This window comes from Leucoraja erinacea, chromosome 3 (genome assembly GCF_028641065.1).
Source record: "Leucoraja erinacea ecotype New England chromosome 3, Leri_hhj_1, whole genome shotgun sequence".
NCBI lineage: Eukaryota > Metazoa > Chordata > Chondrichthyes > Rajiformes > Rajidae > Leucoraja > Leucoraja erinaceus.
In genome coordinates this window covers 2,426,041-2,451,847 of record NC_073379.1, presented here as the reverse complement: position 1 = coordinate 2,451,847, position 25,807 = coordinate 2,426,041, and the positions used below count along the sequence as shown (strand labels likewise).

At 45.0% G+C, this 25,807-nt stretch overlaps 1 protein-coding gene across 1 annotated transcript in view; it reads right to left on the bottom strand.

Moving 5' to 3' along the window:
• Window positions 1–25,807, bottom strand: part of iqgap2 (IQ motif containing GTPase activating protein 2) — a 320,956-nt gene that overhangs the window by 146,909 nt on the left and 148,240 nt on the right. Inside the window, exons 4-5 of the mRNA XM_055631389.1 lie at window positions 15,621–15,698; window positions 2,699–2,775 (exon numbers count right to left, since the gene is read on the bottom strand). Of these exons, the coding sequence (XP_055487364.1) occupies window positions 2,699–2,775; window positions 15,621–15,698 (155 nt within the window). The remainder of the gene's footprint in view (window positions 1–2,698; window positions 2,776–15,620; window positions 15,699–25,807) is intronic.

The following is a 25,807-nucleotide window of genomic DNA, read 5'->3' as shown; positions in this document are numbered from 1 at the left end:
TCATGCAGGTTCCTTTAGCAACACAAAACTGAGCATTTAGAACCCTGTAAAATGTCGCCACTCATTAAAGGGCCTGTCCCACGAGCATGCGACTCCATGCGGCAAGCGCGACCTAACCAGAAGCGGGTGCCGTGCGGAGGTCGAGTGAGTAACATGAAGTGCGAGGGAAGTCCGCGGGAAGTTCGTGCGGGATGAATGGCGTCGAGGCGGCTGCGGGCCGGCAGGCCGTTGCCGCGCGGAATTTTTAAACACGGTCAGTTTTTCGGAGCCCTGCGCGATGTCGGGACCAGCTACGCACAACTCCATACGGCTCCGGCGATCCAAGTGGGACCGGCCTCGCGAGGCCGTAGGGCTCAAGCGACCACGTTAGGTTGCGCTTGCCGCATGGAGTCGCATGCTCGTGGGACTGGCCCTTTACACTACTAAAGCACCATTCGGAAAGCTAAGTGCAGGGAAACATGTAGCCACAGGGTCTGGCTACAGTTTTCAGGCACAGCGGAGGCAAAGCTACTGTATATAATGTTGTAAAGCACATTGGTTAGTACTGGTGTCAGGGGTTAGTGGGAGATGGCAGGAGAATGGGGTTGAGAGGGAAAGATAGATCAGCCACGATTGAATGGCAGGAAGACTTGATGGGCCGAATGGCCTAATTCTGCTGCTAGAACCTATGAACTTATTACCGATCTCAAGACTTAACTACATTTAAAGGTAGGAGATACCTGTCTTCTCTTAATTAGATGGAAGTTGAGCTGTGACTCTTGAAGGAAGCCAAATGAAAAGGTGGTGCTGCAGTGGAGTTGCTGCCTTACAGCGCCAGAGACCCGGGTCGATCCTGACTACGGGTGCTGTCTGTACAGAGTTTGTACGATTTCCCCGAGACCTGCATGGGGTTTCCCCCGAGATCTTCAGTTGCCACACACACTCCCAAAGACGTACAGGTTTGTAGGTTAATTGGCTTGGTATAAATTTTAAATTGTTCCTAGCGTGTGGTGGGTAGTGTTAATGTGCAGTGATCGCTGGTCGGGTCGGACTCGGTTGGCCGAAGGGCCTGTTTCTGTGCTGTATCTCTTAACTAAACGGCTGCATCACATACATTTGGGTAATGAAAGCTCTGCAAGACAGGATGAGCCAGGCGTTTGAAACGTTAAAGTGCTTCTTATAAAGGGGACTCCAATATAAAGGAATGTTTAGTTTAGTTTAAGTTGAGAGATACACTGCGGAAACCAGCCCTTTGGACACGCTAGCACTATCCCACACACTAGAGACAATTTATAATTCTTACCTAAGCCAATTAACCTACAAACATGTACGTCTTTGGAATGTGGGAGGAAACTGGAGCTCCTGGAGAAAACCCACGCAGGTCACGGGGAGAACATACAAGCTCCATACACACAGCACCCGTAGTTAGAATTGAACCTGCGTCTCTGGCGCTGTGAGGCAGAAACTCTACCACTGCACCACCGTGCCGTCATCCCGAGTTCATATTCCAATGGATAATAAGGATAACGCCAAAATTCCGAAAGACATGGTATGGTAATTTTTAGACCTGGTCAGGTCATAAGGTCATAAGGGGTAGCAGTAGAATTAGGCCATTCGGCCCATCAAGTCTTACTCCGCCATTCAATCATGACTGTTCTATCTCCCCCTCCGAAACCCATTCTCCTGCCTTAAACATAGAAACATAGAAAATAGGTGCAAGAGGAGGCCATTGCTATATTTAAGAGGGAGTTAGATGTGGCCCTTGTGGCTAAAGGGATTAGGGGGTATGGAGAGAAGGCAGGTACAGGATACTGAGTTGGATGATCAGCCATGATCATAGTGAATGGCGGTGCAGGCTCGAAGGGCCGAATAGACTACTCCTGCACCTATTTTCTATGTTTCTGTTTGGCCCTTCGAGCCAGCACCGCCATTCATTATGATCATGGCTGATCATCCAACTCAATATCCTGTACCTGCTTTCTCTCCATACCCCCTGATCCCTTTAGCCGCAAGGGCCACATCTAACTCCCTCTTAAATATAGCAATGGCCTCCTCCTGCACCTATTTTCTGTGTTTCTATGTTTAAGGCAGGAGAATGGGTTTCAGAGGGGGAGATAGAACAGTCGTGATTGAATGGCGGAGTAAGACTTGATGGGCCGAATGTCCTAATTCTACTGCTATTCCTTATGACCTTATCAATAACCCGTGCCTGCTTTCTCCCCATAACCCCTGACACCTGTGCTAATCAAGAATCTATCTGCCTTAAAAATATCCACTGACGGCCTCCACTGCCATCTGGGCATTATTGTGTCTCAATACGAGGATTATCTTGCTTTCATTTTCACTTGTTTTAACTCCAATGGCTGTCCTTTGCATTTTCAGCAAGCATCTTAGTAATAAACTCCATGCACCGGCAGTGGCTATTGTGAATAAACTGTGATGGTCAGGTATCGTAATGTCACAACAGGAGCAATTAGAACACCAAAGACAGTCTTGTACAACAAAAATACTCCAATATAGAAACATAGAAACATTGAAAATAGGTGCAGGAGGCGGCCATTCGGCCCTTCAAGCCAGCACCGCCATTCATTGTGATCATGGCTGATTGTCCCCAATCAATAACCCGTGCCTGCCTTCCCCCCGTATCCCTTGATTCCACCAGCCCCAATAGAATGCAACCACAAAGAGCCAAGCAACATCCTAGTTCCTTGCAGGTTACCTGAGTGCATGTATGCAGTAGATCACTCTGGGCATATTTTTTCGATCATAAACATCTGTCGTCTCAGGATAAAATATCTGAAAGAACAAGGACAGGGGGATAAGAACAGATCCCTCAGCAACCGTACATTTAATTAAAATATAGCATCGTGTCGGGCTTTCGTTAAACTGAACTTGCTCATCTTCAAGCACAAAAATAAAACCATCTTTCACAGCAATATCTGCCATCTCGCTCCCTCTTGCTCTCCCTTTGCCCCCTCTCACACAATCACCCCAATTGTTTCTCAGCGGTCAAAGCAACATATACTTTTTAAGGTATTTTCATTTGTATATAGTATAACACAATGAAGATTCAGATTCAGATTCAATTTCAAGTGATGTTGACAATAAAGCACAAACGTGGAACATTTGTCAAAAGTTAAAGGATTTCTGAATACAGAGATACAAGAGAACACAGGTTTACAAACATGCAAATGTAATACTCTCTTGGACTAGCTCCATTGATGGTAATAGAGATTGTGACTTCAGACTGCAATGAGAGCTAACTAAGCGGGTTTCTTTGGGTTTTCTCCGCATCCTAAAGATGCGTGGGGCGTTGGGTTAATTGGCCTCAAGTACATAGCCAAATATCGGAATCTGGAAGCTATTGATGGGAATGTGGAGAGAATAAAGTTGAGAGAGAAATAATTATTGGAAGTAAAGAGGTGACGTTTCGAGTCGGAACCTTTCTTCAGACTGAAATTAGAGAGGGGTGGAATTGGAGGCAGGGAAAGGCCAGCAAATCAGGCTGGCAACAGGTAACCAAGGACGGGTGGTGCCCATAATGGCCCATCATTGGCCGGGGAATATTGGGAGATTCAATTTAATTTGGACACGTATTAGCTGATGAATTCAAAGGAAAATAAAATTAAACGCAAAAGAAATTAGTTAATTTCTTCATGTACAATTTATGAAAGGTAATTTAAAAAACCCACCAATATCACATATATAAATCAATCATGAAGATTGTCGGATTGAAGGGCGGTGGGTGTGTGGAACAAGCTGCCGAGGAGGTAGTTGAGGCAGGTACTACAGCTACATTTAATGTACATTTGGATAAATACATGGATAGGAAAGGTATAGAGCAAGGGTTCCCAACCTGGGGTAAATTTACCCAAGGGGTAAGTCCAAGGATTTGTACATATATTATCTCATTGACTGACTGTGTTTGGTTCTGGTATACTGGTATCTGTTCATCATTAGTTGTTCATAAATAAGTGAAAAACATTGTTATGTGCTATTAAAGTTGCCAGGGGTAAACAGCACGAAAAAGGTTGGGAACCGCTGGTTTAGAGGGATGTGGGCCAAACAGGTGCAGTTAGATGGTGTAGATGGGCCTCTTGGTCAGCATAGGCAGGTTGGGCCAAAAGGCCTCTTTCCATGCTGTATTATTCTATGACCATGACACTAATCCATCAGTTAAGTCTAGATACCAAGCCAGGTTAATAGCTCGTCATCAACTTTAAAGCAGGCGGACCACAAGGAGTGCAGGTTTGAACCGTGAGCAAATAGAATTGATGGCCATGTCAAAACCTCACGAATTTTAGAAATTGGGCGGTGGGGAGGGGGAGGGGCGGGATACACCCACGTTGTCATTTCTTGAATTTTTTGTCAACATTTGAGGAGCTGTGAATGATTGTACGCAGATGAGTAAACTGATTTGCTGTTGAGATAACGTAGAACTGATCCATCACCTCCTGGCCCTAGATTACATCTGGAGATACTGGGTACACGCAAAGTCTGTTTTTCCTCAACATTTAAAATGACATTTAAACATTTTAAAGTGAAGCTCAGCATTTACGCAACAGTGGAACGCACAAACTTACTGAGCCTGGTTGTGTGATTTGCTAAAAGTAGATTTTATTGCATTCTTATCTCAGATATCGAATGCAAGAGACGAACAAAAAGATCACATTTAAACACTTCCCCCAAATGTTGCAATTATGTCACACAGATACAGCATGAGGAATTGTGTCTTTGCACATGACCCCCCCCTAACATATGCGACAACCAGTGACGGTGATTGTACGTCAAAACACAGATACAGAAGGTAGAAGGTAGATACAAAAGGTCTGAAGAAGGGTCTCGACCTGAAACGTCGCCCATAGATGCTGCCTCACCCGCTGAGTTTCTCCAGCATTTTTGTCTACCTTTGATTTTCCAGCATCTGCAGTTCCTTCTTAAACGATACAGATACAGAAGTGATTTGTATTGAATTGATTACAGAGGGATCTTGGGCTCCAAGTCCATAACTCCCTGAAAGTGGCCCTACAAGTAGATGGAGTAGTAAAGATGACATACAGTGCTTGCCATTGTTGGTCGGAGCATTGAGTATAGGAATTAATAAAGCATGATTCAACTCTACAAGACGTTGGTTAAGCTGCATTTGGAGTATTGCATGCAGTTCTGGTCACCCCATTACAGCAGGTATATAAAGACTTGGTCCGAACATCATGGACATTGTGGGACAGAGGGTCTGGTCTGTTTCTGTGCTGTACTCAAGTCAAGTCAAGTTTATTCGTCACATACACATACAATATGTGCAGTGAAATGAAAAGCGGCAATGCTCGCGGACTTTGTGCAAAAAAACAACCAAACAAACTACAAACAGAAAGGAACAGAATCACATATTCTTTTACATATTAAATATTGTGGGCGGAAGGAAAAAGGGGAAAAAAAACAGCAATTTAAAAAAAGCAGTAGAGTGGTGCAGTAAAGTTAGTCCCTGGTGAGATAGGAGTTTACAGTCCTAATGGCCTCTGGGAAGAAACTCCTTCTCATCCGCTCCGTTTGCACAGCGAGGCAGCGGAGGCGTTTGCCTGACCATAGCAGCTGGAACAGTCCGTTGCAGGGGTGGAAGGGGTCTCCCCTGTTCTTATTGGCTCTGTAGTTGCACCTCCTGATGTATAGATCCTGCAGGGGGGCGAGTGAAGTTCCCATAGTGCGTTTGGCTGAATGCACTACTCTCTGCAGAGCCTTCTTGTCCTGGGCAGAGCAATTCCCAAACCAGACTGTTCTATGTTCTATGAATTAGGGGTGAAGCGGGAAAGATAGATCAGCCAGGGTTGAATGGCAGAGTAGACTTAAAGGGCCGAATGGTCTAATTCTGCTCCTATCACTTATGAATTAGAAATAACCACCCTTACACCTATTGCAGACGGCGAGGCAGGCACAGAGAGGAAACTGTACCAGGAAATTTCACACCATTTTAAAGGGTAGAAGAACTGTAAACATAATTTTGTTTTAATGGCAACAGGAAAAAGGCACCAGAGAATTTACAAGTTTTAATCTGAATAAGGTTTATTCATATGCAGTATATAGTGCTATTGATAACAGGGAGTGGGCCATTCAGCCCTTCATGCCCCCTCTGTTATTCAATGAGATCATGGCTGTCACTTCCAGAAGCACAAAGTTGTCCAATATCAAAAAATAAATCTCCATCCTGAATATACTCGGGGGCCTAAGCCTGCATAGGCCCTTTGAGCAGACAACCCCAATGATTCACCACCCTCTGGGTTAGAAACCTGCTTCTCAGCTCTGCCTTGAATACTCTTATCTTCGGTTTGACCCCGGTTCCGGACTTTGGAACCAGGAGAAATATTTACTCCACATCTATCCTGTCAAAACAAGCAACGATTCTGTATACGTGGCCACGAGCTCACCTCCCGTTCTTCTAAATAAGTGAGAGATAAGCTGGCTCTGCTTTAGTTTCGTTTATTTTAGAGATGCGACGGGAAACAAGCCCGTTGGTGCACCAGGTCCACGCCGACCAGCGATCTCCACACACCACCACTAACCTCCATACTAGGGACAATTTACAAATTTTACTGAAGTCAATTAACCTACAAACTGGTATGTCTTTGGAGCGTGGGATGAAACCGGAGAACCCAGGGAAAACCCACGTGGTCACAGGGTTACGGTACAAATTCCGTACAGACAGCACCCGTAGTCAGGATCTAACCCGGGTCTTTGGTGCTGTGAGGCAGCAACTCTACTGCTGCACCACCGTGCCACCCCTCGACAAGCTACAACTGAAGCTCAAATAGCTTCAGTTCAATTTTGCCTGAGAAAAATTGTGTGTAAACCTTGGGCTTCATATCCATTTTTCCAAATGTATTTTGTATGTGAAGAAATGCACGGATCTTGGAACTTAATGTGATACGACATGTATTACATATGCCAAGGCAAGCTGAAGGTTGAGCAAAATAAATCAAAAATATCCATTCTTGCTCACACACACACACTTTGCTCCAGAAACCATCATTGCAAAATGTCTATTGAGGGTTCACAATTGATGCTGGAGAAACTCAGCGGGTGCAGCAGCATCTATGGAGCGAAGGCAATTCACAATTGAGATTTTGAAAGTAACAATCTGGGCAAGTAACTATCACGGGCGGCACGGTGGTGCAGCGGTAGAGTTGTTGCCTTACAGTGCTTGCAGCACCAGGGATCCGGGTAAATTCTTACTACAGGTGCTGAATGTACAGAGTTTGTACTTTCTCCCCATGACCATGTGGGTTTTCTCCGAGATCTTCAGTTTCCTCCCACACTACAAAGACGTACAGGTAAATTGTCCCTAGTGTGTGTTGGATAGTGTTAATGTGGGGGTGATCGCTGATTGGCGCAAACTCAGTGGGCGCTGTATCTCTAAACTAAACTAAATTAAACTAAATCACATTTTTGAACATGTAAAGCTAAACTTGTGATATTCAAAGTTGTGCAAAAGTGCCCTCGCAACCCAGAACGAAAGGGAGCTCTGGGATGACTCTGGGGCCAGAGTTATAGAAACATAGCAACATAGAAAATAGGTGCAGGAGGAGGCCATTTGGCCCTTCGAGCCAGCACCGCCATTCATTGTGATCATAGCTGATCGTCCCCTATCAATAACCCGTGCCTGCCTTCTCCCCATTTCCCTTGATTCCACTAGCCCCTAGAGCTCTATCTAACTCTCTCTTATTTATTCTAATAGGCCTTTCTCACGGGGCGACGATGGAAGATGTAGCCAGAGTGAAGTGGTCGTGGTCTAGCATGATATCACACGATATAACGGGGGGGTAGACAAAGAGTTCCCACGGTACTCGCCATTTCTGTTATTTGTGCGAGTGATTTGTCCGTCTCCCGAGCTTTCCCGTTAAATCTTGAAAGACCATTGTAAACTGTCAAGTGTAATTAAATTATCACGTGGCACAAATGATGGGGGGGAGAGAGAGAAATGAGGGGAGACGTATATACACACACAAAGCAGAGTTTTACTGTGTATGTGGGAGACACAGATGGTCTGAGCACAGTACCTCGGTCTTACGGTGTGTGGGAGAGGGGGAGAAAGAGACGTACACTCACAGAGGCAGAGTCTCTCAGCCTGTGTGAGAGGGAGGGAGGGAGGGAGGGAGAGAGAGAGAGGCACATACAAGATGGATGTGAAATCTCACATGCCTGTTTCAGTGACAGACACCCGCCGCCAGTAAATGAAGACACCCCCATCTGTTTCCCCCTCCTCTCCCTCAACTCCCCCACCTTTCCCTCCCAACTCCAGTCCCGTCCCGACCCCCTGGGAAACTGAAGGGAGCAACAATTAACTGCTGTCTGCCCGCTGAGTTAAAGAGTTCCCACAGTAGTAAGACGATGTTAATTGCGCCCAAGTTTAAATTTCCAACGTGTGTTTCAGAGTAAAGAGTCAGCGCAGAATCCTTCATAATCAAAAACTGTCTGAATCAAAATGCTGGAGTAACTCAGCGGGCCAAGCAGCATCTATCTCTCAAAGAAGTACTTGTGAAAAATTTCTCACGGACCATAAAAATGCGGGACCTTTCAGAAAAGTCCCTTTTAAAGATTATAGTTATTTCTTGAATCTTATTAACATAACTCATGAATAAGTTGATGTCCATATGTGGATGCAAATCTTTATTTTTTAAATTCAATCCCACAGAAGACAATTTTTACTCACCTTCTGTCCCCTCTGTCCAGCTTCTGGGTTCACCGTTCGCAGGAGTTCCCACGGTACACGCAAGAGTCAGTACGGATATCGCACTGGCCACTACGTGCATATAATGTTTCAATGTTCAACCACAAGTGTACAAGTCACTCTTGGAGAAATTCAAGCTTGTTTGAATTTTCTCCCGAGTCACCAAGTTACACGAGTACCTGCCGTTAGCGCCACGGTGGTCCACGGTGGTCCACGAATGCCGTACGGTTATCGCAAGAGGCTCCCACGATGTTCAACTCTGGTTAACTCTTGCGTCAAGTCGCCCCGTGAAAAAGGGGTTTAAAACTGTGGCCCCCTGGTTCTGGACTCGCCCAACATTGGGACCATTTTTCCTGCATCTAGCTTGTCCAGTCCTTTTATAATTTTATATGTTTCTATAAGATATCCCCTCATCCTTCCAAACTCCAGTGAATACAAGTTTATAGAGCTTCCTCCACTCATCACCTCAATCTTTCTCAGCAAGGGTGAAATTTGGCTCGTCATTTGATCCTCACTTGTCCACAATGGAGCACTTTAAGCGCACAAACTTCTCAAATCCGGCAGTTCCAAGGATGCACGGTGAACTACAAAAGGACTTCTGTGAAACAAGAACTTTGCTTTTAAGCAAAAAGAATGCTCCCTCCTGTCAGCATCCCACACAGTTTACAAAAACACCACAGGACAGGCATTTCTGACAGTGGTAATGTGAATATCTTCCCTTTTTAACACAAAATAAAAATCAAAAGCAGCAATTGGCACATCTACTTTTAAAAATTGTGATACTTCAATTTAGTTTAGTTTATTGTCACGTGTACAGAGGTAGAGTGAAAGGCTTTTGTTGCGTACTAACCAGTCAGCGGAAAGACAATACATGATTACTATAGAGCCATTTACAGAGTATGGATACATGATAAGGGAATAACGTTTAGTGCAAGGTAAAGCTTGTAAAGTCTGATCAAATATAGTCTGAAGGTCACCAAAGATTGTCTGAGGGTCACGGTAGTGCAGCGGTAGAGTTGCTGCCTTACAGCGAATGCAGCGCTGGAGACCCGGGTTCAATCCCGACCATGGTTGCTGTCTTTACGGAGTTTGTACGTCCTCCCCGTGACCTGTGTGGGTTTTCTCCGAGACCTTTGGTTTCCCCACCACACACTCCAAAGGCATACAGGTTTGTAGGTTAATTGGCTTGGTAAATGTAAACATTGTCCCCAGTGGGTGTAGGAAAGTGTTAATGTGCGAGGATCGCTGGTCGTCGCGGACACGGTGGGCCTGTTTCCGCGCTGTACCGCTAAACTAAACAATGAGGTAGATAGTAGTTCAGGACTGCTCTCTAGTTGTGGTAGGATGATTCAATGTAATACAACGAAGGGAATAATGGTTTCCCTGCTAGTTCTACATTATCCCACTTTCTCATCCACTCCCTACACACTGGGAGCAATTAACAGCGGCCAATTAATCTGCATGCCTTTGAGATGTGGGAAGAAACCAATGCACTCGTAGGAACCCCAAACAGTCACACGGAGACCGTGCAAACTTCACGCAGGCAGCAATCGAGGTCGGGATTGAACCCAGGTCTCGGGAGCTGAGAGGCAGCTGCTCTACCAGTTAACACAGAAACATAGAAATTAGGTGCAGGAGTAGGCCATTCGGCCCTTCGAGCCTGCACCGCCATTCGATATGATCATGGCTGATCATCCAACTCGGTATCCTGTACCTGCCTTCTCTCCATACCCCCTGATCCCTTTAGCCACAAGGGCCACATCTAATTCCCTCTTAAATATAGCCAATGAACTGGCCTCAACTACCTTCTGTGGCAGCGAATTCCACAGATTCACCACTCTCTGTGTGAAAAATGCTTTTCTCATCTCGGTCCTAAAAGACTTCCCCCTTATCCTTAAGCTGTGACCCCTTGTTCTGGACTTCCCCAACATCGGGAACAATCTTCCTGCATCTAGCCTGTCCAACCCCTAATGCCCCTGCCCCTGTCCCACTTAGGAAACTTGAACGGAAACCTCTGGAGACTTTGTGCCCCACCCAAGGAAACCTTGGGTGGGGCACAAAGTCTCCAGAGGTTTCCGTTCAGGTTTCCTAAGTGGGACAGGGGCATTAAGAATTTTGTAAGTTTCTATAAGATCCCTCCTCAATCTTCTAAATTCTAGCAATTTCTTGCGCCACTGTGCCACCACTTCATACGACTAACCTTCCAACCAGGCAGGGGCGGAAAACCCGTGGGGGGGCCAGAGGGGACACGTCCCCCCCACGTTTTGAGAGGTGGGGGACTTCCCCCCAAGTTTTTGTGATCCCGATTTTAAAATCTCCGCTTTTAGCGCTGGATTGAGCCTCCGAAGCCTCGCGCGCTTGTGTGTGTGTGAGTGTGCGCAAGGCCGCCAAAAAATTGTGTTCCCCCGTCCCCTCCATGTTTTGTTAGCGAGTTCCGCCTTTGCAACCAGGGAATTAATCAGCCACACCTATGTGGTGCTCCTGGTGCATTCACTCAAAGCAAAACGTTAACTGGCTGCCATTTCATCCACATGGCAGGAAATAGGACAGATGCATGGCTCTATCTAAGGTGATGTAATAGAAAGAATTGCTGCCTTCAGCATCCACCATTTGGTCCTTCGGCCATCATCCCTGGAGTGACTATGATGCTAGACTAAACTAACCCCATCTGCCCCCACATGTGCTTTATCTTTAACTGCACCCCCTCCACATACACCTGGATCTCCTGCCATCAGGCAAGAGATATCGAAGCATCAAAGCCCGGACTACAAGACTGCTAAACAGCTTCCTACCACAGGCTGTGAGGCTGCTAAACAGTCACTCTGTACTCACAGTCACTTGATTCTGCGGCTTTTTATGATTGGCTATTGTATTTTAACGTTGTGTTTTACCTGCTTTTAACTATTTATACTGTTCCATCAGGGACTGGATTGTTTTTAGTGTTATTATGTGTGAAATGTTTTAAATTTCATGTGCGATGCTCCGCTATTCACTGGGAAACGTCTTTTCATTTTGCACTGTACAACTGTTGCTTGCAAGATGACAATAAAGGTTGATTGATTGATTGATTGATTGATCTCCCTGTTCCCTTCCTCTTCCTCATATGTCTGTCAAAATGCCTGTTAAAAAGTGCGATTGTATCAGTTTCAAACCACCTCCCTTGGCACTTTCAGGCAATCACCACTCCCTGCCTCACAAATCCCCTATAAACATCCCTGAGCTCCTGTTAAACCAATGCCCTCTAGTATGTAACAATGTCACCACGGTGAAAAGACTAATGGAATATTAATTATGGAATTCTCTGCCACAGAAGGCAGTGGAGGCCAATTCACTGGATGTTTTCTAGAGAGTTAGATTTAGCTCTTAGGGTTAACGGAATCAAGGGATACAGTGGAAATGCAGGTACTGATGATCAACCATGATCATATTGAATGGCGATGTTGGCTCGAAGGACCGAATGGCCTACTTCTGCACCTATTTTTCTGTGTTTCTATGCCTCTCATCATTTTTTATACTTTTATTAGAACACTGCTCAGCCTCCAAAAGAAAACCATTCAAGATTTTTCCAATATCTCGTTCCAGCCAATTCACTCCAAATCCACCACTGTGGTCACTCATGTGGCTACTTTCAGGGAGCTATGGACTTGCAAGATGTTGCCTGACCTGCTCAACACCTCCAGTATTTGTTTTACAGTTAGATTTCCAGCATTCTTTTTTTTTTTTTGATGGGTTTTCTGTACAGTCTAGTATTTCTTTTTAATATAATGAGGGCTGGTAATTCTTCAGATTTTACTGCCTTCGGGCAAAATAAATCCTTCCTCATCTCCATTTCCGGATTTTGTCAAATATCAGGCTGGTTCTTATGTTAACAGTACCACTTCCCAAAGACAGATTTCACAAAATAAGCTAAAGGATTAGCTATATTTTGACCTTAAAGGAAGCAGATTGGGCTGGTGATGGAAACACTGAAATTAAAATAGACTGCATGAAGTGGATCTGATAAATAATTTGATAAATTAATAAGCCAAACGGAAGACACACAAAACCTGGTCCTAGACTGGACAAGAAGCCTGACAACTTCATTGCAGCAACATGAAATTGTGGAACAAACATTTGGATAGGGTAGACATTCAGAACTTCTCAGTTTGGAAAGTCAAAGATTAGAGGGTTTAGCTATAGTGGCAACATCATAGGAAACAAAAAAAATACATTCAGCCACTCGAGCTTGATCTACAGGCTAATAGAATATGGATCATCCGCAGTTATGGGAATATTCAGAGGGAGTGGTCCCCAAGACTCTTCCGTTTGCAAACTCCAATTGGCCCAACACATCCCAACAGAGGACAGGCTCAAGGTGAAGGGGAAAAGATTGAATAGGAATCTGAGGGGAAACCTTTTCACATAAAGGGTGGTGGGTGTATGCAACAAGTTGCCGGAGGAGGTAGTTGAGGCAGGGACTATCCCGACGTTTAAGAAACAGTTAGACAGGGACATGGATAGGACAAGTTTGAAGGGATATGGACCACAGCACAGGCAAGTGGGACCAGTGTAGCTGGGACATGTTGGTCAGTGTGGGCAAGTTGGGCCAAAGGGCCTGTTCCTACACTATATCACTCAATGACTCTGTATAAACCCCACATCAACTACAGGCTGAGAAGTCTGGGTTCAGGAATGCACTTGAATGCACCAAGACTGGATAGACTTGGTTTATACTCTCTAGAATTTAGGAGATTGAGAGGGGATCTTATAGAAACTTACAAAATTCTTAAGGGGTTGGACAGGCTAGATGCAGGAAGATTGTTCCCGATGTTGGGGAAGTCCAGGACAAGGGGTCACAGCTTAAGGATAAGGGGGGGGAAATCCTTTAAAAACGAGATGAGGAGAACTTTTTTCACACAGAGAGTGGTGAATCTCTGGAACTCTCTGCCACAGAGGGTAGTTGAGGCCAGTTCATTGGCTATATTTAAGAGGGAGTTAGACGTGGCCCTTGTGGCCAAGGGGATCAGAGGGTATGGAGAGAAGGCAGGTACGGGATACTGAGTTGGATGATCAGCCATGATCATATTAAATGACGGTGAAGGCTCGAAGGGCCGAATGGCCTACTCCTGCACCTAATTTCTATGTTTCTATGTTTCTATGTAAGGTGCAGGATACTCTGGATACCTAGTCATTAGGCTCGGTGATTCAAAAAGAACATTACTTTTTACCGAATCACTACTTTCCTTCAATAACCTCCTATTCCCCAATTCTGTTAATATCCAAAATCTATTGACGCCTACCATAATTTACTGGAGGCGCTGAGAACTTCCAGATGGGATAGGATCCATACCATGGGTTAATTCACGTTCCTTCACTCCAGGAACCCATAATCTACTTTACTAAGCAACAAACGCCCAAGCTTGCAGTTCTATTTTTGACTTGATCGCAACAGGTTTTCAGGGGAATGAATGGCACCCTTCTACTACCATGTGAAAGGTGCTTTGTAACGATAACCCTGGCTCTAAGTTTAAGTTCTTGCCTGCTGGATATGGAATCCGCACCAGAGGAAACAGCTCCCATCCATCACTCCCAACAAATCATTTAATTATTCAAGGCACCTCAGATCAACTTGCAAAGTTCTCTTATACTCAATAAAAGTGCTGTTCGGGCAAACCAACGAAACCTTTCTCCAGGGTGGAAATGCCAAAGATTAGAGGGCACAGCTTTAAGATGAGAGGGGCAAAGTATATATTGCCACAGAAGGCTGTGGAGGCCAAGTCAATGGATACTTTTTAAGGCAGAGATAGATAGATTCTGGATTAGTATGGATGTCGGGGGTCATGGTGAGGAGGCAGTTTGGGGTTAAGAGAGGAAGATAGATCAACCATGATTGAATGGCGGAGCAGACTTGATGGGCCCAATGGCCTAATTCTGCTCCTATCACTTATGAACTTATAAAGGAGACGTATGGGGCCAAGGTTTGATGCACTGATGAAGTGTTTGGACATGATGCTGTCCAAATGAATGAGGTGTAGCCAGTGGTGGGTGTCCAGGGGTGGTGGTGGAAGCAGATGCAATAGTGGCGTTTAAGAGGCTTTCAGATAAACACATGGATATGCAGGGAATGGTGAGATATGGATCACATGCAGGCAGAGGAGATTACTTTAACCTGCTTTGCACGCACATGATGGGCCAAAGGATCTGTTCATGTGCTGTAGTGTTCTATGTTTAAGAAGGAACTGCAGATGCTGGAAACTCGAAGGTATACAAAAATGCTGGAGAAACTCAGCAGGTGCATCAGCATCTATGGAGCGAAGGAAATAGGCAACGTTTCGCTGAAACCCTCCTCCTTTTTCCTTTCTTCTACCTGCCCCATCTCCTTTTTCCTTTCTTCTCCCCGCTCCTCCTTCTTTTTCCAATCTTCTCCCCGCTACCCCCCATCAGTCTGAAGATGGGTTTCGGCCCAAAACGTTGCCTATTTCCTTTGCTCCATAGATGCGGCTGCACCCGCTGAGTTTCTCCAGCATTTTTGTGTATTCCGTATTGTTCTATGTTCTGAGTGTGTGCCAGAATGTGTATGACTGCAGAAACAACATTTCGTTTGAACCTCAATGGGGTTCAAATGACAAATAAATTGTATTGTATTGTATTGTATTGTATTGTATTGTAGAAACATGGAAGCACAACATTTATGGGCACAATGAGCAAGAATGGACACAAAGTGGCGGACTAACTCAGCGGGTCAGGCTGCATCTCTGGAAAAAAGGAATAGGTGACGTTTCGGGTCGAGACCCTTCTTCAGACTGGGAGTCAGGGGAGAGGGAGACTAGACGTATGAAAAAGGTACAGAACAAATCATAGCAGGCACTATCATAGCAAAGATGAAAATGTTTATAAGTATTTGAAGCATAAATGTACAGTTTGGACAAAAAAACATTCTTACCTTTGGTAACCCAACGGACTCCATTGCCCTGAGCCACTGCACTGTATTGTCTGTATGTCGAAAATGCAACCCAGAACGCTTGATGCAAGACAAAAAAATAATGAAATTGAAGTCAGTAAATGAATAACAAATAAAATTTATAATTTCTGTCATTGATCACCTTTTGTTACGTGGACCTTTAAATATTCTTTAGTACCAGTAGTATCAGGTTTAATGATATCTGAAAAAGTATATCACTTCACTATTTTTAATCCTGCACCCCATACAGATCGTAATTGGGAGTCAATCCAAAGAAGCAGGATGGTGGTGCAGCGATAGAGTTGCTGCCTTACGGCGCCAGAGACCCGGGTTCAATCCTGACTTCGGGTGCTGTCTGTACGGAGTTTGAGCGTTCTCCCCGTGACCTGCGTGGGTTTTCTCCGGGTGCCCCGGTTTCCACCCAGATGCCCAAAGCTTGGAGGTTTGTCGGCTTAATTGGCTTGGTGAAATTGTAAATTGTCCTGAGTGTGTGGAGATAGCGTTATGGGCCTGTCCCACTTAGGCGATTTTTTACGGCGACTGTCATAATCGTAGCAGGTCGCCGAAAAACCAGCGACTGGACCCCCTTACGCCAATGTCCACGACAATGTCTACAACAACATACCACCTATTTGAAGTCAAGCTACGGCAAGGGTTAATAATTGGAAAGAAATTGGTACTTAATTTTTGGAAAAATACAACCACACCAACTGTTAAAATGTGGATTAGGAATATGATGGACATAGCACGCCTTGAAGAAATGAGACTCCGACTAATAGATAAATATGACCAATTCTTAAGGAGTTGGTCTCCTTTCATCGACTTTTTGGAATCATGTGATGCAGCGGTGCCGTAAAGATTGCTGATTTCAGTTCATGACGCGGATAGAGCTACATCTCCGAATACAGATTTGAAAAATTCTCTTTTAAGGGGCCTTCTCTTCTATTTCTACTTTCCACTTTCTTTCTCTCTTCCTTTTTTTTTTTTTTTTTTATATACACACTTCACGTTTTTCTACTTTCTACCATCTATTTTTCCACTTTTTCCCCTTTCTATTGTTTTCTTTTTCTTGTCCTGCTTACTTCCTTCTTATAACATAAAACTAGAGGTTGTACATAGAATGGATTACGGTATTACATAGTTGGCACCTAAAATTAGGTGCCACTGTACTGTTTTGTGCTGTATTAACTTCTAATAAAATAAACCAAAAAAAAAAAAAAAAAAAAAAAAGCTACGGCAAGCTACTGACAACTGGCGACCCATACCAACTTCCACCCACGACAATTCAGTCGCAGGTACCTGACATAGGTTGACGTAGGTAGTCGCCAATGGAATTCACCGAAGTCAGCACTGGCGACAACCCACGTCATCCTGGCGACAACCTACGCCAGCACCTCCAGCAGCGACCAGAAAAACACTACGATTCTGTGGACGACTGAGGAGACTACTCGCGACATTACAGGCGATGCCCCGGTGACTATGTGGCGACAGACTAGTCACCTGTAGTCGTCTAAAAATTTGGCTATGGAACAGGGGAATTAGTGTGCGGGGATCGGTGGTTGGCGAGGACTCAATGGGCTGAGGGGCCTGTTTCAAAGCGGCATCTCAAAACTAAAAGTAACTTCACAAATAAGTTCATTTCAGCAACTAGCTGTTTTCTAAAATGCAGAGGGCTTGATATTAGTATTCTATCTTTGTGCTTTTACTCGGCCAGTATTTTTGCTTGATAATTAAAATCAAACCCTTTGGTTTGTTCTTGTCATGTGTATCGAGGTACAGTGAAAAGCTGGTGTTGCTTGCTATCCAATAATGTAATGATTTTTTATGAAATCTAGAAAATGTTGATCACATTCCAATACCAAGCCCTCTGCATTTTAGAAAACAGCTACTGCTAGGCTGAACTAAAACACAGCTGTAAAATTACATTTAGTTTCAAAGGCTTGGAATGAAGTTAGGTCTTATCAAATAAGTATAACTAACTTGATAAACACATGATTTAACTCAAATTGAACATTACGATGGAGATATGCCCAGTTGGTTGGAATCCTTCATTATATGATTTCAGTCACTGAGACATAGCACGTGTTTTCTCCGGTGTTCAAATGGGCTTAAAAACTCCCAAGGCATTAGTCAAAGAGCAAATTCTCCCATTATCCTGCCTAACATTCTTCCTTTGACCTGTACTGCCAAAATTAATTAAATGTCATACATCACACTATGTCTTGTGCAAAATAGCTGTAATATTTGCACTACATTAGTTACAGCTTTCGCATAGTAATTGATTTGCCTGGAATGTCAGCAAAAATGCTGGCAGCATTTACCTTAGTGCAGAAGCTCGGCACTCCTGGGCAAGTTTGAAAACTGATCGCTACGGCCAGTTTAATTCACTCCAACACACAACTCTTCATGGGGACTTTTGCCCAGGAAAAGGGAATCGAGAAGCAGAGGACATAGATTGAAGCTGAGAGGGGAAAGATTTAATAGGAACCCGAGAGGTAACTTTTTTTAATTACACAAAGGGTGGTGGGTATACAGTATGTTGATAAAGTGATAGGAGTAGAATTAGGCCATTCGGCCCATCACGTCTACCCCGCCATTCAATCATGGCTGATCTATCTTTCCCTATCCATCCCATTCTCCTGCCTTCACCCTATAACCCCCCGACACCCTGACTATATGCAACGAGGTAGTGGAGGCAGGTATGATCATCACATTAAAGACGCATTTAGATAGGTACATGGATAGGATAGTACATGGATGGCCTGCTTCCGTGCTGAATGACTCTCATAGAGTCCAGTGCTGGGAGCACCAATTACCTCCAGTTTTCTGGCATCAATTGGGCAAATTAACAGGTTGGAGCCCAGCATCTCAATTCTTTCAAAGACAAGAAACAGTGAGGGAGAATAGGAAGAAAATTATAGGCGATTTATGCTTTAAATGTAAATGTGCTAAATGATTTGTATAATTATTTTTATGTATGTGGTTCAATTTCATTTGAATTACATTAATATATTTGCAATATTAAACACCTGATTTTTAAACCGCGTTTTGAATACCAAAACACCCACAAACATTCAAACAGCTATGCAGCTTTGAAAGCCAGTCTGGGATTATGGTGCAAGGGGCTAAGGCATTACAGTGGAGCAGCGGTAGAGTTGCTGCCTTACAGCGCTGGAGTCCCAGGTTCGATCCTGACAACGGGTGCTGTCTATATGGAGTTTGTACGTGCTCCCTGTGACCTGCGTGGGTTTTCACCGGGTGCTCCCCTTTCCTCCCAAAATTGTAAATTGTCCCTAACTTGTGGGAAATTGCTAGTGTATGGGGTGTACACGGGGTGATCGCTGGTCGGCGCAAACTCGGTGGACCGAAGGGCCCGTTTCCACGCTGTTCCTCTAAACTAAATCCGGGTTTGATCCTGATGACGGGTGCTGTCTGTACGGAGTTTGCACGTGAACTGCGTGGGTCTTCACCGAGTACTGGGATGTCAGGACTTTCATATGAAGAAAGACTGGATAGACTCGGTTTGTACTCGCTAGAATTTAGAAGATTGAGGGGGGATCTTATAGAAACTTACAAAATTCTTAAGGGGTTGGACAGGCTAGATGCAGGAAGATTGTTCCCAATGTTGGGGAAGTCCAGAACAAGGGGTCACAGTTTAAGGATAAGAGGGAAATTTTTTAGGACCGAGATGAGAAAAACATTTTTCACACAGATAGTGGTGAATCTGTGGAATTCTCCGCCACAGAAGGTAGTTGAGGCCAGTTCATTGGCTATATTTAAGAGGGAGTTAGATGTGGCCCTTGTGGCTAAAGGGATCAGGGGGTATGGAGAGAAGGCAGGTACAGGATACTGAGTTGGATGATCAGCCATGATCATATTGAATGGCGGTGCAGGCTCGAAGGCCTACTCCTGCACCTATTTTCTATGTTTCTAACTCCAGTTGCCGTCCACATTCCAAGTACGTGCAGGTTAATTGGCTTCTGTAAAATTGTCCTTTCTGTGTAGGATAGTGTTAATGTATGGATGATCGGGTCAGTGCGGACTTGGTGGCCGAAGGGCCTGTTTCCACGCTGTATCTCCAAACTAAAGTTAATCTTATATCATCAAGAATCAGCTCGAAGGTCAAAATGTGTCTCCCCCACTCCCCGCCAAAATAAAAAAACTTTATTTGCAATACATGTACCAAATACAATCAGGACTTGTTGTTACCTCAATACATTGTACCAAGCAATGTAATATATTCCCTTACAATTAAGATATCGGCTGAGCAGAGAGGATGCAAAATGAACAAATTATGCTCAGGGGACAGGACTGCAAAATTGAGTCGCGTCCAACAGATTGGGATTCGGATTCACATGGAGAGGAACAGATTTTGGGAGGAATCAGAAAGCTGACTTGCTGGAACAAGAGTTGGTGAAGGCTGGCGGCAACATATTGACAACACAGGGGACAAATCCAGGGGACAATGGGATCGCAGAGCTAGGTAACTGCACGTTGTTCAATTCAATTCAATTCAATTCAACTTTATTGTCATTGCACAGATACAAGTAAGGGTACAGCTAAATGCAGTTTAGCGTCAGTCCGTAGTAATAGTGCAATTTAGAAATAAAAATACAGAATAAGCAAACAATGTGGACGGAGAGACTGGAGAAATCTATCGGCGGGACTCCGAGTTCAGCAGTGTGATTGTGTTGTTGTAGAAGCTGTTCCTCATCCAACTAGTACGAGACCTAAGGCTCCTGTACCGCCTCCCTGATGGGAGGAGGGCTTTGAAGCCAAAGATTATAGAGCAGAGCAAGATAGACCACTACTCCGAAATCCAATGGGCTGACGTGTAGTACGTAATGGAACGTCACGGCCGCCATTTGTTTATGCCAAACACGACATCTTTGGTAGCGGGGATGGACTCCACAGTTATACAATCTGCTCTTACATCAGGTCGCAGGGAAGAGCAGAGATACTAGAGGCTCCTCCAGTATCTTTGGGGGAAGAGGACATTTCCTCCACTCCTGAGTTTGTCTAGGCCTGATTCTCGGTCCCCCCGATACCAGATGAAGGCGGCCAGCGGGACAGCCTCAAGCGTCTGCTCGCAGTCGGTGCTCCCGAGGCAGCGGGCAATGCTCCTCTAGTATCTTTGATGTAATCCGTTCCAAAGATTGATCCGCTCTAGCATCTTTGGTGTAATCAGTGTTGTAGGGAACAGGGTTTCATACAGCATCCATCACTTCACATATTTAGTTAATATTATTGTAAATGTTATTATTATTGTAAATTGCAGCTGAATAAAATGGCGTCATGTCATACCCACGTCATACTACGCTTTTTTCGCAGAGTGGAGAATCTTGCTCTGCTCTATAATCTTTGGTTGAAGGTTGGGGGCCTACACAGAGAGAGTAACAAATCCATGCCACTTCAAGGCGGGTTTCTGAAATGTCATCCCACTTTTACGGACTTATTTTCCCTCAACACTAAGCCCCACAAGGCACCACACAAGGAAAACACCTGAAGCTTCAACAAATAACATCAGCCAAAACCTAAACTAAACAGTGTGTCGCCAAAACGGAACAATAAAGCGTCATAGCGTGATACAGTGTAGAATCAGGCCCTTCGGCCCAACTTGCCCAAACTGGCCAACATGTCCCAACTACACTAGTCTCACCTGCCAGCGTTTGGTCCATATCCCTCCACACCTGTCCTATCCATGTGGCCTGTTTAACTGCTTCATGGGGGGATCATGATAGTAGCTTCCTCGTGGCGATCCCCGGAAACGATGACACGATGCACTCTGTGACGGGTCGGGCGACCAATTCTGTCAACATGCTGGATGACGATAGAAGCCAACGGCGAGCTATGCGTCGTCTGGCACACTAGCGAACGAACTGGTTCATAAATGTTGAGATAGTCCCAGCCTGAACTACTTCCTCTAGCAGCTTGTCCTATACACCCACCACCCATTGTGTGAAAAAGTTACCCTTCAGATTACTGATACATTTTCCCCCCCCCATCACCATCAGCCTATGTCCTTTGTGTTACAAAGTTAGTAATCGCAAGCTTGCTTGTTTGTGTTGTGTTCATCATTCATTCCAATTAGTTGCATGAAAGAAGCTTTTACAATTGAAAGCAATTCTCTTTTCTCAATTCTCCCCATGGTTTGAGCAGCTGCGGGGGTGGCACAGTGAAGCAGTCCGCAGAATTGCCGCCCCACCCAAATTCAGTCCTGGCCACTGATGCTGCTTGTGTGGAGTTCGCACGTTCTTTCTGTAACTACCTGTGTTTTCCTCCAGTTTCCTCCCCTGTCCCATTCATCTCCCGAGATAAATTCCATTCCCTCAAGGGAAGTGTATAATCAGTGTATTGCTCCACCATCATACATACCTTACATGAATTTTGTCTGGTTAAAATAGTAGTTGTAGCAAACTAGTGTTTGAAGGAAGGTCTCGACCCGAAATGTCACCCATTCACCCTCTCCAGAGATGCTGCCTGTCCCGCTGAGTTAATGCAGCTTTGTGTCTATCCAGTGTTTAGTATAGAGATATAACGCAGAACCAGACCCTTCGGCCCACCAAGACCATACCCACACATTAAAACTATCCTCCACACACTATGGACAATTTACACTTATACCCAAGGCAATTAGCCTACAAACCTGCACGTCACTGGAGTGCAGGAGGAAACCGAAGATCTTAGAAAAAACCCTCGCGGTTACGGGGAGAACGTACAAACTCCATACAGACAGCACCCGTAGTCAGGATTGAACCCGGGTTTCCAGTGCCTCATGCGCTGTAAGGCAGCAACTCTACCGCTGCACCACCGTGCCGCACGATAACCAGGTAAAATAATAATGCATTATATGTTCTTCAATGATGCAGCTCAAGGGATGCAAATGCAGAAAAGTAGTATATGCTTTTTTTAACCAAGCTGCAGTTCTACATAACGCATTGTGCCAAAATCAGATTCAAAATCAGTCCTGACCACTGATGCTGTTTGTGTGGAGTTTGCACGTTTTCTCTGCAACTACTCGTGTTTCCTCCTCTATACCCTATCCCAAAGATTCCATAAGCCTTGCAGGTTGGCAGTCTGCGGCACAATGGCGCAGCGGTAGACCTAGTCTAACAGCGCCAGAGACCCAGGTTTGATCCTGGCTTTGGGTGCTGTCTGTACGGAGTTTGTACATTCTCCCCATGGCCTTCGTGGGTTTTCTCCGAGATCTTTGGTTTCCTCCCACACTCCAAAGACGTACAGGTTTATGGGTTAATTGGCTTGGTATAAATGTAAAATTGCCCCTCGTGTGTGTGTGTGTGTGTGTGTGTGTGTAGGGGAGCATTAACGTGCGTGGGATCGCTGGTCAGTGCAGACGCGGTGGGGCGAAGGACCTGTTTCCGCGCTGTATCTCTAAACTAACCTAAATGACCAATGTTATTTGCCCCTCATGTTCAAGCAAGTGGTGAGACTTTAGGACACATTTACAGAATCGTGGACATTTTTTTAAACAAACAGGATTAGACAATAGGTGTGAAAGGGAGTTTGGTAGTCAGTACAGACTTGATGGGCTAAAGGGCATGTAACCATCGTTTTGAGTATAATTAAAGGCAATCAATTGAAGTGTTTGCCTCTGTTACTCTTTCCATGTCTTTCAAGTATTCTCTGTTTTAAATCCTTCTGTAAATCTATTCCACTGTGGAAATGTCCTTTCCCCAGTGTTGGATTGCGATGACATAAAATATCTTTGGCACATTAGGTTAAGTTGAAATGAGAACAGATATTAACAAAACAATGTTAACAACATAAAAATAACAAGAGGCCCTTGAGAGCCTCCAGTCTTTTGCGCACATTTTCTCTTTCCTCCCACTATTATTACTACCATGACACTCGTGTGTCTGTCTCTGTGTGTGTCTGTCTCTCTGTCTCTGTGTCTGTCTGTCTGTCTCTGTGTCTGTCTGTCTGTCTCTGTCTGTCTGTCTGTCTGTCTGTATCTGTGTCTGTCTGTCTGTCTGTCTGTCTCTGTGTCTGTCTCTGTCTGTCTCTGTGTCTGTCTCTCTGTCTGTCTGTCTGTCTGTCTGTCTGTCTGTCTGTCTGTCTGTCTGTCTGTCTGTCTGTCTCTGTGTCTGTCTGTCTGTCTGTCTGTCTGTCTGTCCGTCTCTGTGTTTGTCTGTCTCTGTGTCTGTCTGTCTGTCTGTCTCTGTGTCTGTCTGTCTGTCTCCGTGTCTGTCAGTCTGTCTGTCTCCGTGTTTGTCTGTCTCTGTGTCTGTCTGCCTCTGTGTCTGTCGGTCTGCCTCCGTGTCTGTCAGTCTGTCTCCGTGTCTGGCTGTCTGTCTCTGTGTCTGTCTGTCTGTCTGTCTGTCTCTGTGTCTGTCTGCCTCTGCCTGAAAACGGTCACCAAGAAAAGTGTTGCAAAATGTAAACACAAAATACCATCTACACACAAATTAAGCCTCAACCATATTGCATTTGCAACAATCAACATATGGTTGAAAGACTTCAGTGAACAAACATCCTTGTAAAACAGTTTTTTTTTTTAAGTAGCTTTTTCACAAATAAAGCAAATATATTGTGAAGGTTTAATAAGGAACTGCAGATGCTGGAAAATCAAAGGTAGACAAAAATGCTGGAGAAACTCGGCGGGTGAGGATTGAAGGAAATAGGCAATGTTTTGGGCCGAAACCCAGGTTTCGGGGCGAAACCCAGAGTTTCTCCAGCAGTCTACCTTATATTGTGAAGGTTATCTTCAAAAACGTGCTGTCTGGTGCATCAAATCAGAAGCAGATTGCACACTGCACAGGAAACCGACTATCTGCGCTGTGTTAACAGAAGGCAGCTAACTCAAAGTGGCATTAAAACCTTAGAGGAATTGTATGAGTGAAAAAGTTTAAGACTTTGCAAACATACAATGCACTTCAAATCATTGCTTCATCTCCCAAGACAAGCTCCTTTCTCTCAAGGGAAGAGTATAATCACTGCATTGCTCCACCATCATACATACTGAACCTTACATGAATTCTGCCTGAATAAACTAGCACAGTTATTGCAAACAGGTGTGACTGGGGAATATAATATGTACATTATATGTACACCAATTATGCAGATCAAGGGGTGTCAATGCTGGAAAATAGTACATGATTTAAAAAAAACAAACTGCAGGTTTACTTTATGCATCAAGTGCCTGTGAACATATGTTAACAAATTTCAATCAAGCACTTAAAACTAAAGGTGGGTGCATTAAATAGCAGTGCCGGCGAGGCGCGGTGTAGCCTAAGCCAGAGCCCCCGCTGGTCGGAACCTGTAAGCCGCGAGTCGAGGATGCGACTGCATGCGGAAGCGGGGGCCGTGCGGAGGTCGAGAGATCCCCGTACAGGGCCTGTCCCACCAGCATGCGACTGCACGCGGCGAGGGCGACCAAACCGGAAGCAGAGGCCGCGCGGAGGACGAGTGATCCCGTACGAGTTGACGTGAAGTTCGGGCGAAGGCGTATGCCGTCAAGATGCTGCGTACGGCATCGAGAAGCGGTGCGCACCCGTCGAGGCGCTGCATACGGCCTTAATGCGGCTGCGGGCCGGCAGGCCATTGCTGCGTGGAATCTTTGGATAGTGTCAGTTTTTCGGAGCCCCACGCGATACGGTTCTGGCGATCGAAGTGGGACTGGCCCGCGAGGCCATACGGCTCAAGCGACCACGTTAGGTCGCGCTCGCCGCATGCAGTCGCATGCTCGTGGGACAGGCCCTTGAGGACTCCGCTGCTGAGGGAAGGAACAAAGGAGGAGCTGGCGTGTGGGGACCGCCGTGAGGGAGGGGGGGGGAGAACAGAGGAGCTGGCGTGGATACTGTTCATATTTTGTAACTTTCTCAGCACCCTTATGCGGTGACTATTGGCATACCTTGGGTAAGCAAGCAAAGAATTTCACTGTGACTTGTCACATGTGACAATAACATATTAATTTATAATTGCAATGGGAATGGCAAGGGTGTACAACAGTGCTTTATTGCGGGAGGTACATAAGAAAATAACCATATAACCATATAACAATTACAGCACAGAAACAGGCCATCTCGGCCCTTCTAGTCCGTGCCGAACACTTACTCTCACCTAGTCCCATCTACCTGCACTCAGACCATAACCCTCCATTCCTTTCCCGTCCATATACCTATCCAATTTATTTTTAAATGATAAAATCG